The sequence below is a fragment of the Chanodichthys erythropterus genome, chromosome 2, assembly GCF_024489055.1.
Source record: "Chanodichthys erythropterus isolate Z2021 chromosome 2, ASM2448905v1, whole genome shotgun sequence".
NCBI lineage: Eukaryota > Metazoa > Chordata > Actinopteri > Cypriniformes > Xenocyprididae > Chanodichthys > Chanodichthys erythropterus.
This window is the reverse complement of record NC_090222.1, coordinates 39,077,178-39,097,627: the sequence shown is the minus strand read 5'-3', so window position 1 is coordinate 39,097,627 and position 20,450 is coordinate 39,077,178. Positions and strand designations below refer to the sequence as shown.

Here is a 20,450-nt window from a genome sequence, read left to right as displayed (position 1 = left end):
AAGTGTGAGACAGCCACAGAGCCTCTGGAGACCAGACAGACTGAGACAGACAGATATACATGGATGTCTACAGAAAAAAGGAAGAGGTGTGTCTGTGTGTGTGCCCACAGCAGTGGCTTGTGGGGGGAAAAAAAACAGCACTGTTTGTGGCGGCACTGTTGTGGGTACAGTACATGGGAAACACTGACCTGTGTAGCTGGATTTTCAGCGTGACCACATGGTACACATCCTGTAACATGTCCGCCACTGTGGCGTCGGGTGCATCCGTCACGTAGGAAAGAGGCACGGGGTTCCACTTGCCCACCTGAATCAGACCTGTGGTGAGGAAACAAGATTTACCACAGGCAGACACTCACACACGGCAGCACACAGGAATAAAAGCCTTTTAAAAAGTGTTTTTGGGCTCTACTAGAACAGGTTTGCATGCATTATTTTCCTCATATTCTCCATTGTTGCAGCTCCTCTCTTCCCAGTCTGTCAGTAACGCTCTGTCTCTATGAAGCCCCTCCTTCTGAAAAGCACAATGTGCTCTGATTGGTCGGCTGGAGCAGTGTCGAGTGGTCGAGTGCTCCGCCAGTTTTAACACACTACTAACTAACTCAAACAGGCCCGCCCCTTTATTCAGCATATTAATTATTTAAATGAGGAATATTGTGACGTACAGTGACACTCATACTTGATATGTGCCATTTAATAACCATATTCAACATAACACATTAAAAATAATAATAAAAAAATACTATGGTTTTACCATCAAAGTAATGTCCAAACCTCAAAACCTAGTAAACTACATTTTATAAATGTGCAAAAATATACATATGTAATGCCGAAATACATTTAAGATTGACAATTTTAACCAATATTTGTTTTTATACAACAATTTAAAGGTTGGTGAGGAGTTTTAATGTTTTTGAAAGACTCTTCTGCTCACCAAGGCTGTATTTATTTGCTTAAAAATGCAGAAAAATCAGAAATATTGTGAAAAATTATTATAATTTAAAATAACTCTTTTCTATGTGAATATATAGTAAAGTGTAATTTATTCCTGTGATCAAAGGTGTATTTTCAGCATCGTTACTCCAGTCTTCAGTGTCACATGATCCTTCAGAAATCATTCTAATATGATGATTTGCTGCTCAAGAAACATTTATGATCATCATCTTTTCAGGATTATTTTATAAATAGAAAGTCCAAAACAACTGCTTCAATTTCAATCATTTTAATGCATCCTTGCTGAATAAAAGTAAAAAAAAAAAAAAAAAAAAAATCTTACTGACCTCAAACTTTTGAACAGTACTTCTGTTGTGGTACAGAGCTGTGGTTTTTCTAAAGTTTATTGTTATGATAATACCATGGTACTTTTTAGTATGAGGTTGAAAAGATGCATTTCTCGGCCATATGTTGTCTTTCGACCAGTAACAAGAAAAACCAAGATCCAAAGAAAAAAGAAATTATGATGGACAGCCTGCGATAAATTACAGGCTGAAGGCTACAGCTCTTAAAATAGCCCCCAACTCCATAAAGCGAGCAATTAGAAACCGCATGCCCACCTCCACACTCGTTCCCATTGAGAAAAGTGTGATTACAGAGAGCAGGAGGTGCACCTGTGTGTTCCTGCCTCTACCCACAACCCCCCTGACCTCGGCATCAGGTCAGCCCGAGCAAAACCGTGCATGTGCTACCAGAACACAGCCAACAAATCACTACAAAAATAGCCTCCAAAAATATCAGAGCATCTGCCTGGCGTTCTATGACTCATGATTCTGATCTAAAAGCAAAAAAAAGAAAATCAAGTGCATGTTCTGGAGGAATAGAAACGAAAGCACGCCGTACCTTTAGCCTGCGCAGCCGAACTGTGCGAGTAGCCCAGGGAGAGCAGAGCCATCTCGATGAGCTGGTTGAAGAGCATGTCCTTCCTGACCAGAACGAACTCAGCATGTTCCTCTTTGCTGTCGAACTCGATGGGGCTCTCGTAGTGCTCCACCACACAAAACACCGGCAGCATGTTACCTAGCAGAAACAAGAGAGCACGCTTTACACTTCACCGTCGCAGAGAGTGTTGCATATTCGGTCAAAAATGCTAATCGAGCTAAAAATAAAGATGAAAGATGCAAGGTGTTGTGTTGCATTTTTGAAAAACCCCTAACCCCAAACATGAGCATTAGGAATAGTTACATTTGTCTAAGCATGCAACCTCCAATTATCAATCGATTATAATCCGCTATAAATAAAGCAGCATTGTAACATGCATAATAAGATCACGAGCAACCAAAAAGCTCTGCTATTTAAACATGTTAGCGCAATAAAAAGGTTAGGGCTTTAGCGCTTTATTTATTGTTAAGGTACTCAAATCACATTAGAATACTTCTTCAGGCAGATCCCAGTACCCTTCCCATGATGCACCGTATGCAGCGGCTCCCAATGCACGTATAGCCTTGAGGTTTACTTCTGTGTAAACAGTGCGCCGCTATCAGGGAGAAAAAAAAACACGAAGAATCTCCGTCCAAAGCTGTCATGTGTTCGGGTTTACTGTGCAAATATCACATAATACCAGCCAGCTGCAACACTCCGGTGATGAAATTTCAGGAACTTCATGATCTCCTGGACTCGGGATCTTTATTTTTACAGGGTTTAAAGGAGGCTGGGGGTAATATCAACCTCTTCTATCTGGGCAATCGTAATAAATCATATTTCTGCTCCTCGCGGTCGCAGTTTCCTAAGAATGCGACCGTTTTTCTGGAAAACAATCAATAAATAGGGTAATCATAAGCAGATGCCAGGGAATGTGCTGAATCGAAGCTTTTCCATTTTTAATAGATAAAGATCTAACAATAAAGACTGCTGTGTCGGTTCATTTCGAGATCAATACACGCTTTGTTCCCAGAGAGCTGAGAAAAGCCCATGGTAAATATTATTCAGCTAAAACAATGAATACAGTAGCTACCAAAGTTCAGCAGGCACTCAGCAAAAGTTTCCCATAAATAATAATAACAGTTGCCCAGAGAGCTATAGAACGGAGCAGAGGAACGTGAATAACTAACACTAGTTGTTGTGGCTAAAACATTTCCCCTTTAATTGCACACTGCAATAATATATATATATTATATGCATGCATGTATATACACACATAGCGAAATAAATAGCAATGCACTGAAACACTGAAGTCACCAAACAATAAAGATAACCAGGATTTATTTAATCCAGGTGCAAGATAAGGTTTTTTCCATCCTAACCATCAGTGGCCGCAACATGAAACAGGACATTAGCCACTTTCTGAGTGGTGAAATATCCAGTAGCCCCGCCTATCGTGAAATATCATTGGTCCAAATTAGTGCTGTTTAATGATTAATCACGATTAATCGCATACAGAATAAAAGTTTGCGTTTACATAATTTGTGTATTTATATACACATACATGTATAGATTTCTATTAATTTTTTTTATTTTTCTTAAATATATACATGTATATGTATGCATTCATAAATACAAAATATGCAAAGTACACACACACATATATATTATGTAAACACAAACTTTTATTCTGGATGCGATTAATCGCGATTAATCATTACACAGCCCTATGAGAATTAACGATTAATCATATCCAAAATAAAAGTTTGCGTTTACATATTACATGTGTGTACTTTGCATATTTATTTTGTATTTATATACACATGTATTTATTTATGAAATATATAAATGTATATTTAAATATATAAATATTTATTGATTTTTATATTTTTCAAAAAAAAAAAACATATTAATTTATATATATGCAAAGTACACATATAGCGTAAACAAACTTTTATTCTGGATACGATTAATCGTTAATAGGTCATTTGGACTATGGATGCTTAGCGATTAATCGCAATTAATCGCATTCAGCATAAAAGTTTGTGTTTACATATTATGTGTGTTTGTACTTTACATGTTTATATATTTACATGTATATATTTATATTTCTATATCATTTAAACGATAAACATTTTTATATTTTTCTTAAATATATGCATGCATATATGTGTTATATATGTGTTTATAAATACAAAATAAATATGCAAAGTACACATACATACATAATGTAAACGAAAACTTTTTTTCTGGATGCGATTAATTATTAAGAAGCCCAAATGACCTCTTCTCATAGCATGACGTTGAAGTGGGCAGATGAACTGCTTCTCACTGGAATCTCATCCCAGGACACGGCGGTAAGAAAAAGCACACTCACCCCTCTTATGGCAGGCCTTCAGATGATGTCCAGGGGGTTTGAAGGGCACTCCGGAGAGTTTAGCTCCAGTGCTGCCCAGACGAGACCTGCCGAGCGGGCTTCCGTTCTGTTCCAGGCGGGCCAGTTTGGCCGGAGGGGCCTTGGTGTCGTTCAGACTGTTGACCATCTCACAGTTCTCCTTCCCCAGGCATGTTTCGCTGAGATGCTCCATGATTCTCAGCACCACTGCTCGCTGTCACCTGAAGGGACAAATAAAAGCAAAGCGTCAGGACCGCCATAAAATAAACATCTACAGTTATAAAGATGACTGAACCGTATCTGAACATAAACTGTGTCTCTTCCTTGCAGACTGAAATGTCAAATCAAGCCTAATGTTACATGGCATTTACAATGTTTCATGCGACGATCACATTCCCATTCTTAGGAGCATGTATTATGCATGTCTAACCCACTGCAGAATCCCATGTGAAGAGCAAACAAGCTAGTTTTTGTACAGTCGCATTAATGTGCAGAGGAGTCCACTTCAGTGATCAGCACACCGTACAGCGAACAAGAGGGACGGGTTGTGAAATATTTAGCGGATCAGAGCTCTTGGAGAAAAACCGAGGGCGCTTAAAGAGCCTAAATTGGAGGCGAAGACGCACATCTCCATGTAAAATACAGGTTGTAACTGTGTGTATTCAATGACACCGAAAGTTTCTAAGCTAAACTGCTTATCCAAGATTCCCAGAAAAGGGACGTGCACCTTGTCTCAACATCGCATTCACAGTCAGCATGACAGACGGGGTTAGATTTCATCAAACAGGCCAAACGAGACACGAGACATGCAACAATGAATTCCAAAGCACTGAACTTACGTGACTTCATGTGAAAACCAATATAACAGGTATAAAAATGATGAACTTTGTGTGCACTTTTAATGTTCACTTAATAAGAAATGAAAAACAAAACCTTGCATGTCAATGCAAACGCTCTTACTTTTATTGCTTTTACTTACTTTCATTGCTGTAACCTAATGCAGATTGATCTCATGTCATATAATATTTTTGCATTTTCTTAAACTAGATAATGCACACGTTACATTACATTTTCAAAGTGCATATAAGGGAATGAAATTATCACACACACACACACACACACCAAATTTAAAAACAATCAAATCTTTAAAATCATTCCACAAAACAAAGAAACAGCTTGAACTCACCACTTTAAGACGAGCATATAAAGAGCTGTGGATGAACAGCGACTTCAAGTTTTGGCAGGAGGAGCACAAACTTCAGCTTTATGTCAGCTATTCTATTCTAAAACATGCAAAACTTACAGATCGCCCACACCAGTGCCTAAGATCACATGAATTACAGCGGATAATACATAGATACGAAGCGCAAAGTACTTAAAAAAATAAAATAAAATAAAATAAATGCATCAATCCTAAATGCGATCTCCGGTAAGTCTCTAGAGTTCAATAGAGTTTACCATCACATCCACCGTCCGTTCCGTACGCAAAAATACGCTAAAAAATAAAAGTAAGCATCGGCGTTCCCAACACATCCCATTGAGCTTGAACAGCGCGAGCCTATAGGATCAGAAGCGCTCGTGAATCGCCTCTCATCTGGCCAAACAACAGCACGAAGCCCCGGCGACCTGCCGTCTCATCTCGAGCCGATATGCGGATCCAAAGCAGCTTTAAAAGTGCGCGATACACTTTCGAACGTCGAATGAAACATCAGAGCATGAGAACATTCCTGACGCACGTCAGCGCGACATTGTATCTTCCGCTTGTTACATTTGTAACATTCGCGCTCGGTCCTTTTCTTTCTGTTTCCCTTCTGTGTGTGTGTGTCTCTCTCTCTTCGTCTCTCTCTCTCTCTCTCTCTCTCTCTCTCTCTCTCTCTCTCTCTCTCTCTCTCTCTGTCCCCATTAAATTATGAGTTGCATCGGCTCATCCCTCCCTCTCCGCGCTGCCTGCCGCTTCTCCTCATCTCTAAACCTCCTAAACGACGCGATTGAAGATGGATTTCGGGTCCTCCCGCTGTCCTGGAGGAGGATGCAGGCGAAAATAAAGTAAAAGTGCCGGAGAACGAGGATGATGATGGTGGATTTCCGCCTGCACGCGCGCAGGAATTTTTAATCAGCTTGATTAGAGTGAGGCGGTTCTGCATTTATTACTGAATAACACACACATCCTGTACACACACACACACATACACAGGATGCACATGAATTTCTGCAAAACACTATAAAATTAGGTTGCATTTTTGTTCTTGTTGCAAAATAAATAAGCGATCTTTGTTTGTGCACAATGTGGATTTTGATCCCGATGTGTGTGTGTGTGTGTGTGTGTGTGTGTGTGTGTGTGTGTTGATCAGTAGAATCGAGGCAAACGCGAATGATCATGTGAACGAGTGTGATGATATTATAGCAGATTTTCTGTTTTTAAAAGTTGCAAAAGAGCCTCAAGAGTACAATATTTCTTATAGCAAAAGGACACGCCATCTGTCAGTGATGCTGGTGCATGACACGCGCGCGCACACACGTGCAGGTGACAGCAAACGTCCAACCCTGAACACACACACACACACAGATCTAATTTCTGTAAATATAAGCATACGCTGATGCACGTTTGTAATAATAATAATAATAATATTAAAAATAATTATAAAAAGGTGTCGTTTATTTCTGATCTAACTTATAAAAAGACTTACAATTGAATGCATTATTATTAAACAATAATGATGTTTACATGAAAATCATTCTCAATCTTTTTGTTTATTTAAAAAAAAAAAAGACAGCAACATGCATGAGCATTTTATCAGCCGCTGAACTTAAGTTATCATAAATAAAAACACAAACACAAAGACAACAGTCAGGCAGAATTATGTGCAAGGGTCACAGGTGGTTTGGGAGCAACGCCACATCCTGAATGGTTAAAACGATTGTAAAAGATGTGAATTACTGCGCACCTGACATCACATACTTCAGCTTGACTTGTGTCCTGAATAAATAAATGAATAAATATGACCAGTACAGGAGTTAGACCACTCAATATTTAAGCTAATTATTTAATTGTAAACAAAAAATGGCCATATTTATATTTATCCAACATTGTTTCTGCTACTGTATGTGACTGTAATAAAAAAAAAAAAAGACTTATAAGTCTCCAAGCACATGCCCATGCCAGAATCAGCAATTATAATGACTAATAGGCCCAATAATTAATTACAGTTTTGAAAGCAGGGTGTGCAACATGTATAGGCATGAAACCGAAGGTGATAAAGCTGTATGAAATCCGCTAGAACATTAAGTATCACTGTTGTTAAAAACAGGAAATGTAAGAGTATTTCAAAAGTATTTCACGGGGTCGCGCAGTACATATGCATTCATCACTTCAACACGAGCAAATGATTTCGTTAACTTTTTAAACGATCGATGCATCTGATATGTCATTCGTACAGCGCTAAACACATTTCCGGCATGGATGCGAATTTGAAGAGAGTGAATTTGTTGAGATGTTAGTCCTCGTGAAACACATCGGGTGGTGCAGCAGCTACAGCGACGCTCTTATAGATCAGGCCAAAACTGACACCGACAACAGCAGATCTCTTAATCGAGATGCATTCAGTAGATTCACACTGAGACAAAACTCAAAAATTAGGCTGTTTTCTAAAATAAATTTGTCGTCTCACACTTCAAATATACACTCTACAAAATGCCAAGTTGGATTGAAAATGAACAAACCCAGCGGTTGGGTTAAATGTTTGACCCAACCTGCTGGGTAGTTTTATTTAACTCAACTATTGTTTAAAAATGACTGTATTTCTCACTTAAAATGAACCCAAAATATGTTGGAAATTAACATTTATTAAAATTAATTAAATTGCTTATTAATAAATGTTCACCTTTTGATTATTATTGTTGCCTCTAATAATTATGTGTCTGATTTTTAATTTCCAGCCTATTTTGAGATCATTTTAACTCATTTTTAAACACTAGTTGGGTTAAAAGCAACATTTAACCCAACCGCTGGGTTTGTCCATTTTCAACCCAACTTGGGTTGTTTTTTACCCAGCATTTTTTAGAGTGTAGCACCATTGAAAATGCAACGCTTAACATTTCTGCTCCCACAATCCATCAGCGGCCCACAAAAGGATTGTGCAGCTGCATCGTTCCGACTGAAACGGAAACACCGGCCGAACGCAGTGGCCGCCATGTTGCCGCGCTGTGGCTGCAGTCTCCTCTGCACTCATACAAGAGCATCACACAATTTCTGCCGGCCTTGCCAGGAGGGTCCTGATGCTGCCAACAGGTGCAGACACTGCCAAGAGCCCTGGCACACACACACACACACACACACACCGCCCAACAACACCAACTCTGACATACAGAAGGGCATGCAGATTCACAGAGCAGAAATGATTTGATCAACTGTGGTTATAATTCAGCTCTCACCTATTTAAAGAAGGGTAAACACAATTGAGGAGTTTAAAACGCCAACATGCTCAGAGCAAACTTACATGCAAAATATAATAATTATACTCACAAATGCATGTACAAAAAAAAATTTACTGTACACTTTTAAAAAATGCTGGGTTAAAAACAACCAAAGTTGGGTTGAAAACGGACAAACAGATCAGGTTGTTTTAACCCAGCGGTTGGGTTAAATGTTTTATTTAACTCACCTATACCAATTTTCATGATTTATCACAACATTTTTTCTTTTGTCAAATTGACTCCAATAATTAATGCGGTTCAGATAACGTAATATTTTGAGTTAAACCAATTGCCTTCATTGTATTAATTTCAATGAACTCAAAATTTTAAGGTAACCAGGTAACTTTTTAATTTTTTTTAAGTTAAACCAACAATTCTTTTTTACAGTGAATTGTTTAAAAATTACTGTATTTCTTGCTTAAAATGAACCCCCCAAAAAATGTCTTTAAGTTTAATGAATACTAATTAAATTAAAAACATTTATTAAATTGCTTATTAATAAATGTTCACCTTTTGATTATTATTGTTGCCTCTAGTAATTATGTGTCTGATTTTTAATTTCCAACATATTTCGGGTTCATTTCAAGCCAGACATATAGTCATTTTTAAACAAAAGTTGAGTTAAAAGCAAACATTTAAAACAAACCGCATGGTTTAAAACAACCCAATCACTGGGTTTGTCCATTTTCAACCCAACTTGGGTTGTTTTTAACCCAGCATTTTTGTAGAGTGTAAAATAGGAGCTGTTTCCACCTCATCTAGGACTTTTATTGGTGTAAACTAGTTAATTAATAGTTAAAACTTCTTGGGTTTCTGAATTTGAGATGCATGAGTAGCTTCATTTGATATGACATCACATTAAATATTTGGTCATACATACATTTTTTTTTTTTTCAAACAAAAAACTGTTTTATTTTGACTAGGAAGTAGGACCCCAGAGGACAGCATCCTAAAGATGTTCCGTTGTTTATTTAGCCTGTGCATCCAAAGTTAGAATCCCTCATGACAACAAGACAGTGCGGTCTTCCTCTCTTCAGCTGCACTGGAGGCAGTTTATCACTCGGCACACTTCACCAGTGCTATTCTGAATGCTCACGCGCGTAGGTGTTGTTTAGTCTATGTGCTTGCCACTTCCGCAATGTTAAATGTGCATTAACAAGATTATTTGAGGTAGTGTTATAAATCAGAGCCAAGAGCATCTCGGCAGTTTGATAACACAAACAGCATGGGGTAAGTCATCAGTGCCCACCACATACCGAACACAGACACTGAATCAATGCGCAGGCAAACGGGCAGTGTACAAATCTCCATTAGAAGCATTCAAAACAAACATTTCCTGGAAACACGAAAACGTGGAACTCATTACAGTCTCGAAATATTGGTCGCTGGCACATTTGAGACAGAATAGAGGAGCACATTAATACAGTAGTTTGTGGTTGACTGTGCACAACTCTCATGACTCGTATTAAATAAAAAAAAAAACATTAATAATAATAATAAACGGCAGCAATAGAGGGGCTTTATGCGTTTAGACTGAAGTGTTTTACAATCACATGCAGTGACAAAAACAGAGCAAACTCATAGTGAACAGTCATTTCTGTCTAGTGTGCACTGTGTGGACTGTAAAAGTCCTCCTGTGGCTTCCTCACATCTGAACACCTGCCAAATAAAGTGAGCCAGACTTTTAAATCACTGAAGAGCTTTTGCGGGATCCTAAAGTCCAGCCGCAGACAACCGAACGGCAACAACAGCGACAACAACAAAAAGACCCTGCTCTTTGAGACTCCCGAAGGAATCCGTATTAATTATTTAAAAACAATTACTAGAGCGAGAGGCTCTTTATCGCTTGTTTATCGAATTATAAAACAAATCCTTCATCTAACAATCAAGAGAGATCAGTTTCAAGGCCCGGGAAATTACTTTTCTGTCACTGCAGTGGGGCAGCGTCACATGATCAAATAATTAGCCCTCTAATTTCTGCCTCGTGGATTGCGACGTATCAACAATTAATAAAGTTAGGCGCTGTGAAGCTCTTTGTCCAGAAGTTCTCTGGCTCATTTTACTACGCTTTCATCTATCAAAATGAGTGCAATACTCTCGCTTGATGCACCGTACAGATATTCCACACACACACACACAAAACAGGCCATTAAATGCAACAAACTGAATGCAAGAGTTTTGTGGTGAGCGACGCCAAGGTCATAAAATGTGCACCTTACGTTATGCATAAAATATCAACACACCTCTTCCCTCTCTTTTCAGTGTTTCTCTCTCTCTATCTCTATATATGTGTCTGTGCACGACAAATCAAAGCAACAAATGAAAGCCCTTGCTTCTTTTCAGTCAACTACACTGCAAAGGCAAAGATTTGTATGCCGTTAATCTGCGTCCCTCCAAATCTCTATAAGTGCATATGTGTGTGTGTGTATGTACTGTAAAAGAGAGTATCTTCTTTAATTGTTTCTTGCGAGTATGTGGGTGGGTATTAAAAGCCTGATCTTTTGCAGTATGTGCATTCCTCTGATACATACTGCTTTCTTTGTGTCGTCTTACCAGAACAAAGGATTCGAGAAAACCTACACAGATCGGATAACGACAAGCATAGAAATAGCAGACAATAACATCAGATCAAAACATATGGAGTGTCTAAATTTAGGTTATGCGAAATTTTGCAAGGTTTAAGGTGGCTCCGGGTGCGCATTTCAAATTCTATTAGTGACGGTTCTATTAGTGCTCTTCTGATTTTGCACAAATGTCATTTAGCCCGAGCATGACCAAATCGACATGACGCACTTTTGACGCTTTGTCCTCTTTAAAAAAGATCCGGCAGCGATTCTTAAAACCAGATAAAAGCATACATGAAAAATAAGAGTCAGCGCTTGAGGAATCAAACACGAGATGCGGATTTTAGCACTGATGTATGCAAATGATTTAGGGAAAAAAAAGTTGCTAAATTATTTTCCAGTTGCATGCTTGACTCAGAGCCCAAGTATGCACAAACAATCCTTAATTTTCCTTTCTTCTTTTTTCTCCCCCAAACTGGTTTGAGCTTGTCATCAAAAGTCTCTGATTCATTGTTACCTTTCCTAACTATTAGAAAACAGGGTGGAATCTCCGAGCAGCCGCATATTAAAAAACGAGACAGACCTCTTATTTGCTGGCGACAGTCTAATAAATGCATACGCTGGCAGCTAAACAGGTATTTACCGTGCTCTAACCACAAGTATAATTCTTCTCTTTGCTGAGCTGTTATTTCATCCTAGCGTTCGTGGTGAAGACGATTAATGCTGAGAGACCAACCAAGAAGTTCTTCAGGAATTTCCTTGATCGCTGTCACTTACAACAGGAGTGGAAATAATTCATCAAGGACGAGTCGCCTTGATTACTCTCTCAGGTGCACGCTGAAAATAACCGAAGCGGCGTGCCGGATAATTGGTCTCCGAGGGTCGGGAGGGCGAGCGGCGTGTGCTTCTCCCTGACAAAGATGCAACTTTGGTCTTCACGATATCACCTACTCTGACATCCTGTTGCTATTCGCAGCTCGACGCGTTCGAGGCCTTAGCGAGTCAGGCGGGAGAACACGAGAGGATGCTTTTTAAACAAACATCTGCATCTGAGCACGCCGAAAGATTTGGGACACAGATATCAGAGGTGCGGGAGAGCATCTCGACAACCGGCCGTGGAAATGGGGTTAAGCGATGCCAGTGAAAAATGGTTAACAACTTTCAGGTTGACATCAAGAGGGCCCACACGGTTTCACATCGGCAGACTGTACTTCTCCACGTCACACCATCAACAAGATGTAAGAATGAGAGAAACCTGCATAATAGCAGCGACTTTGATGTCAAACAGCACTTACAAGAAGCAAACCTGACGCTGGCAGGAAAAGCTCACGAGCTCTATTCTGAGAAACACTGACCAGATCAACCACACTAATTCTACCCCAGATAACTTAAGGGGCTGAGAGTAATCTCAAGAAGAATAACCTCGTTTTCACCACAGTGACCTCCTAATGAGGGATCAGATATACTCTGACACACTTTTTGTCATCTCGTTTTCATTTTCAGGTTACTGCACCTCCATTCAATTCTATTAATTAATATCATCTGCGGACAGCAGCACCTTCTTGCCCACGAGCAACTGTGAACATCTTCATGAGATCATGTGCACTTCCTTCATCAACACATCATCGCAGAACTGCAGCGTAATAATAGTAATGTATGCTTGCCACACATAACCATAACAGTAATGTACGTGAATTTAAACGAAGCACTTTGTAATGTAATTTATTCTATCACACCCCATTATAATTGGCAATTAAGAGCAGTGGATATGAATTGAAAGCACACAGACTTGTATGTTTTTATTTTATTTGTTCAGAGTGCCTACGAGCAATTCGGCTCAAAAATTATGCAAATAAATGCATTCATTTCAGTTGTGAAGAATTATTTTTTAATGCTAAGCTCCAAAGCGAATATATGTTGACAGTATAGATTGTATGAATATGCACTGTAAGAAAAAAAACAAACATTTTCATGATTTGTTATCATAAAATTTGATCAACTTAAAAAATGTAGTTCAGATAATATCATATTTTGAGTTTCCTCAAATTTTTAATTTCAATATATACTGTAAACACTGTTTTCATGCTTTGTTATCATAGCATTTTGTCTAGCATGAAATACTATGTTATCTGAACTACAAGTTTCTGTTGATTAAATCAATCGCCTTTATTGTATTAACTCAAATTTTTAATTTCAACGAACTCAAATATATACTGAATGCACAAAAACACACTGTAAAACTATTTTCATGCTTTGTTATTATTTTTTTTCTTAGACAATGTGGTTCAGGTAAGTTGATTAAATCGATCGCAACTCAAATTTTAAGGCAACCAGGTAATCAACTAAAAATGTATTTTTTTTTTTTTACGTGCATTTGGTTTTTAACTTAATACATTTCTTTAAAACATTACTGCACTTAAATATGCATCTGAATCTGCTCGCCTTTTTTTCTTTGCATGCAAATGCATGTAATACACGTCTCACTTTTGCAACTGTAAACATCACAGGGTCCTGATCACTATATTGAAAGTGTAAAAACTCCCGATATATAACTTATCCATCACACCAGCTCACCGAAACAGAAAACACACAGTGTGATGTGATTCTCTGCAGGGTGGGCTTTATTTAGAAACATTTAGTTCTATTAGTCATTTCATCTTATTTAGGAGCATGTCTGCCTCTTGACTCCATAAAATGGGATTTTTTCCTCCTTCTTTTTTTCCTTATGCACACATGCATATGTCATTAATAGTGCTACACACAATCCTGACCTCTGATTTGTGTTTAAAACGCTCTTAGAAATCATTGCATCTGTCAGGACACTATTAAAAATGAACTTCTCCTTCCATTTACATACACACACATCAATGCAACCTGAAAGTCTGATTTTTCCTCCGCTCATTATCAATTGTTTATCTATTGATAAGAGAGATCTGACTGCTCGTTAAATATACAGCAGCGGAGCAGATGCTCAGACACACCAGAGAACGAAAGGAAATACTACAATACCTTAGACAAGTTAGCAATCTCCTCGAATGATTTCCATCCAAAAGTTGCGAACGCTCGTTTAACTTCGTCCCCGCGCTGAGAGATCCAAAGCCGGCGCGCGTCCACAGCTGTGCTCGCTGATGGAGATGGAGGTGTCCCTGCGCGTGCCGCTGAAGTTGGGAGCGCACGGACTGCGCGCAACGTGGGCTGCGGTGCGGGATAGAAGCGCGAGAGAAGGGGGAGGGTTCGAGCTCGATGAGAGGGGTGTCAGGTAAACGAACCGCCCCTCCCCGTCGACATAAGACGATCTGCCAGCTGTGGCGCACCGCGTCTTCTTGCCCCACTTTGATTTTTGGCGCGGCGCGTCTCCACGCGCGCTCTCCAGGGACTCATCCACTTTCACACTCAACCATTCTCATATTTACACACCACATGTTAAAATTGTCAGGAAGGAGGACGGTATAAAATTATTTAAAACTTGCCATCCACAGCCACGGCGTGTTTACACTTCAAGTCGTGTGACTTTTTTATTTATTTATTTATTTTTTTTGTATCTTGATAAAACATTTTATTTTTATATTTTTTATATAAAAAGCGCATTTATACTTAAATTATGCGTTGAAATTCAGAGCGAACGGTGATGCGCATTTGAAGCGGATGTTGATTTTAATTTGAATAAAATTCATTTAATAATTTTCTTCTTTCTTTGTCACTTCAGTGGTTATTTTTTAAAGGTTTTTTTTATTTTAAAACAAATCTGCATCATTTCCGTCCGAGATCTGATTTATGAGTTGTCCGTTTTAATAATTAATTTTTAGAAACACACTGATAAAGTTGTCATTTGCAGCACGTTTTATTTTAATCTGACGTTTTTAATCATTTCCATTTTGATCCGTTGTTTCAAACACCTGTTTAATCGCGATTAAAACATAAAGATCCGCCACATGGATATTATATTTTAAGGCGGAAAAGGAAACTATTGGAGGCAGCTCTGCAGGAGTTTTTGCACCAGATATGATGATGAATCCTTTCAAATGTGAGTCATCCGACACAAAGATCACGTTATTAGAAAGCTTTTACACCAGAGTTAATGTGACATTTATTCGACAGTAAAAACATACTTCAGATACCATCAGATTTCCAGTAGAGCTTCCTCAGGTGAAGAGGAAATAATGAACGATTCTGAAGTTTTGATTTTAAAAGAAAAACCATTTGAATTACAAAAAAAAAATGTATATTAATATATTCTCGTGTGAAAGTTCTCTCTCAGCCTGAATAATATCAGCATGCTTATTCATTACATGCATTGTGATCATATAGAATTTACACACATGATGCAACATGAGGAAACGTTGAATGAGTGGTGCAGACCAGAGAGAGATCATACATGACCACCAGCCTCCTGAAGTGACAGTACAAGTCTCTGAGAAAACATAATGAAGGGCAAAAAATGGCTATGTTGATTTGTGATCATTTTGATGATGTTAAATGACAGAACTGGTGTTTTTTAAATTTGACATGATAGCCAGTTTTAAATTAAATTTTGAATGAATTAATGCAAAACAAAATGCATGCACAAAATCTAAAGCACTGGTTGCAACAGCAGCGCTCTTTTCATTTGACACTAATTTACACGTTTTTAGGATGAGCAGGAGATTTCCAAACAGCTTTATTTTCTAGCAGACACACATGTGAATATTATATGAGAGAACAAGACAAAAAAAACAGCGAGCAAAATGTGTTGCGACGCTCTCACCTTCACGGCCTTTGGCGAGCATCACCTGTTGCTACTGTACAAACTCAAGGGTGTTTGTCCAAATATGTTTGTGCATTTGTGTGTTTGTTGCGGTGTTATTGTCATATGAACGGAAAGGCGGCTGCTATGTTTAACTTCACATCATGGAAACATCTGCACATTTCCAAAAAAACACACTGACACCTCGGACTTGATAACTAGGCCAAAATTTACATAAGCACAGAGGAAATCATTAAACGTATTCTAAAGCCTGCAACTATTTTTTTGTTTGTTTGTTTGCTTGTTTTAAATGGAAGCAAATTCAATCAAATCCTGTGTTATTATTCAACATTTTAGTGGTATAATAATTCACTTAGGTGATTCTTATCGTTAAAGCCGTTTCTTGTCATCATCACATTGTAACTGCTTCTCAGAAAAGTTACCCAAATAGTGGCTTCGGGACTCCACAAAAGCCATGATGGTTTCATTTATCATTGGCATTCATAATTTTCAGGTTCTCTGTATGAATCAGCGTCACACATTAGTTTCAGGGGAGTGATCTCTAGTGGGAAATTCCTTTAAGTCTGAAATAGTGATATGAAGAGCGGAGAGAATATCTGGACACTGTAGGATTGGCGTTGGATTATTACACTCACCATCATCATGTGGATGAAGAACACAGGACGAGACTTTGACGTGCTGTTCTCCACAGTGACCACAAGAGGGCTTCATGAGTGCTGGAGAAAGAGACACTGATAAGCTTTGATTTACACACATTAATCCTAATCATGAAGCAAGAGTTTTAAAATCGTTCTGGTTCTGGATGCTGATTGGATAATGGAATGTTCCAATCATGCTGAAGTACACTATAAAGTAGCAGTTATGATGTGAAACACATTTTCAACAGCTATGACCTACAACACCACCATAGAGAACAACTGTTAACCTTATAATCACAGAGTAAATCAAAGTTTAGCATATCTATCTATCTATCTATCTATCTATCTATCTATCTATCTATCTATCTATCTATCTATCTATCTATCTATCTATCTATCTATCTATCTATCTATCTATCTATCTATCTATCTATCTATCTATCTATCTATATATCTATCTATCTATCTATCTATCTATTATAATTTTTTAATTATATATATATACACATATATATATGTGTGTGTATACACACACACACACACACACATATATATATATATATATTTGTATATATGTATATATTTAAATGTATATGTCATATGTATATATGTACGAAAGAGGATTAGGGCCTAGCAATAATAAAAAAATAAAACCATCTCGAGATTAAATTTGTTAAATTACGAGAAAAAACTCGTTAAATTTCGAGAAAAAAGTCGAGATAAAATGTTAAGAATAAAGTCATTAAATTACGAGAAAAAAAAGGCGTTAAATTATGAGAACAAATTTGTTAAATTATGAGAAAAATGTCGTTAAATTTCGAGGAAAAAGTCAAGATAAAATGTTGAGAATAAAGTCATTAAATTACGAGAAAAAAGTCGTTAAAAAGTCATTAAATTACGAGAACAAACTCGTTAAATTATGAGAAAAAAGTCGAGATAAAATGTTGAAAATAAAGCCATTAAATTACGAGAAAACAGTCGTTAAATTATGACTTTCATTAATTTTATGACTTTATTCTCAACATTTTATCTCAACTTTTTTCTCGAAATTTAACAACTTTAATCTCGAGATGGTTTTATTTTTTTTATTATTGCTTGGCCCTAATCCTCTTCTGTATATATATATATATATATATATATATATATATATATATATATATATATATATATATATATATATATATATATATATATATATATATATATATATATATATATATATGGCGTATGTTGTCTTTAAATAAATAACTAAAAATCAAATAAACACACAAACAATAATAAATACATTAATCTATTTCATATTAAGCCTACACGCCTACATTAAGCTTTTTTTAAAGTAATTATTTACTCATGTCAAAGTATTATGCCATGGTCAAGAAAAATAACAGGTAAGCATTTCGAACTATCTTTATTGATATTTGGGGCACTTTTGAATGTTTTCTGTTTAATTCTTGTACCTATTTAGCTGAAGATGAACCAGCTCAGTAATACTAATGTGTTTAACGTTTGCTAGCAAACAATCGAGGTGTGCGAGCAACACGCTATCTGAGTTATCCATGGCAGGTGATATGACGTGTTTCACCCCCCAGTTTGTCTGTGGTAAATTAAAGGGATAGTTCACCCAAAAATGAAAATTTGATGTTTATCTGCTTACCCCCAGTGCATCCAAGATGTAGGTGACTTTGTTTCTTCAGTAGAACACAAATAAAACTCCAACCGTTGCAGTCTGTCAGTCATATAACGCATGTCAATGGGAACTTCGTCTATAAGAGTAAAAAAAACATGCACAGACAAATCCAAATTAAACCCTGCGGCTCGTGATGACACATTGATGTCCTAAGACACGAAACGATCGGTTTGTGAGAGAAACCGAACAGTATTTATATCATTTTGTACCTCTAAAACACCACTATGTCCAACTACCTTGAGTGCTTTGTGTTCTACTGAAGAAACAAAGTCACCTACATCTCGGATGCTCTGAGGGTAAGCAGATAAACATCACATTTTCATTTTTGGGTGAACTATCCCTTATATTTTTTGTGCTTTTTCACAGTCGGACTCAGATAACACGACTTTTATGTTTTGAGACGGTTGGCAGACTATCACCATTAAACTTCTTGTTAATAGTTATTTATGACCCGCTTCGTAAGTTTCATCTAGTATATCCTTGTAATGCTAATTCAGTTTACTAAAGCAGCTGAAACTCCGGTGAACTAGACTCGAGGATCGTTTATGACTGTTTTACTAACGTTAGTTAAAATTTAAAACTTTTTTTTGCTTCTCACGTTTTCTAATCTGAAACTCATAATAACACTTGATATTTTGATAGTCTTTGAAGATGAGGTGATGTCTGCCAAGTCTTGGGTCAGTGCACTGACTTTGAATCATACAGAAAGTGCTGTTGAATCTTGGGGGAAAATTACCTTTTTACATAAAAAATGATCCACTCTGTTTCTGATGGTGTTAGAACATAGTTGTTTTATGCTATCATTTTCCTTTTACAAACTTAAATATTTCCTTGTTTGTGCGGTCTTACTTGGGAAAAAAGTCTGATATATAACTTTAAAGCAATCTTGACAGCCCACTGATTTTGTTTTATGCTTGAACACTTTGTGACGTAAATGTTGTTTTTCAATAAATACTTAAGAATACCCGCTCATTTTGTGCCAATGTTAGGCTTTGCGTAGTCTTATGTAACTTTATTACTTTGAGTTTGATTAACTTAAAGGTGCCCTAGATTCAAAAATTTAATTTACCTCAGCACAGTTAAATAACAAGAGTTCAGTACATGGAAATGACATACAGTGAGTCTCAAACTCCATTGTTTCCTCCTTCTTATATAAATCTCATTTGTTTAAAAGACCTCTGAAGAACAGGTGAATCTCAACATAACACCGACTGTTACGTAACAGTTGGGATCATTAATATGTACGCCGCCAATATTTGCATATGCCAGCCCATGTTCAAGGCATTACACAAGGGCAGCCAGTATTAACGTCTGGATCTGTGCACAGCTGAATCATCAGACTAGGTAAGCAAGCAAGAACAACAGTGAAAAATGGCAGATGGAGCAATAATAACTGACATGATCCATGATAGCATGATATTTTTACTGATATTTGTGAATTGTCTTTCTAAATGTTTTGTTAGCATGTTGCTAATGTACTGTTAAATGTGGTTAAAGTTACCATCGTTTCTTACTGTATTCACGGAGACAAGAGCCGTCGCTATTTTCATTTTTAAACACTTGCAGTCTGTATAATTCATAAACACAACTTCATTCTTTATAAATCTCTCCAACAGTGTGTAATGTTAGCTTTAGCCACAGAGCACTATCAAACTCATTCAGAATCAAATGTAAACATCCAAATAAATACTTTACTTACGTGATTAGACATGCTGCATGACGAACACTTTGTAAAGATCCATTTTGAGGGTTATATTAGCTGTGTGAACTTTGTTTATGCTGTTTAAGGCAAGCGCAAGCTCTTGGGGTGTGGAGCACAAGATTTAAAGGGGCCGCGTACCCTGAATCTGCGCATTTATAATGATAGGCAGTTAAAAAAATGTATTAAATAAAAACTATGGGGTATTTTGAGCTGAAACTTCACAGACACATTCAGGGGACACCTTAGACTTATATTACATCTTTTGAAAACATGTTCTCCGGCACCTTTAAACCACTTGCTGCAATCGGTTTCCTCAAACCATTTAAGTAACGATATAGTGGATAAGACTTACCTGAATTCAAACTGAATGAGTGGAATAAACTTAAAATCTTTAAG

The 20,450-nt window shown here is 37.3% G+C and overlaps 1 protein-coding gene across 3 annotated transcripts in view; it reads right to left on the bottom strand.

The window, feature by feature from the left end:
• satb1b (SATB homeobox 1b) overlaps nt 1–14,655 on the bottom strand; it is a 65,461-nt gene extending 50,806 nt beyond the window's left edge. For 2 of the 3 annotated variants that reach the window (XM_067397855.1, XM_067397872.1), the window contains exons 1-4: nt 5,433–6,039; nt 4,229–4,467; nt 1,834–2,010; nt 189–315 (exon numbers count right to left, since the gene is read on the bottom strand). In XM_067397855.1, the coding sequence (XP_067253956.1) occupies nt 189–315; nt 1,834–2,010; nt 4,229–4,439 (515 nt within the window). In that variant the 5' untranslated portion in view covers nt 4,440–4,467; nt 5,433–6,039. Of the gene's footprint in view, nt 1–188; nt 316–1,833; nt 2,011–4,228; nt 4,468–5,432; nt 6,040–14,292 lie in introns of those variants that run through there. The other variant, XM_067397864.1, reaches the window with a different exon arrangement.
• Between the last annotated feature and the right edge of the window lie 5,795 nt (nt 14,656–20,450).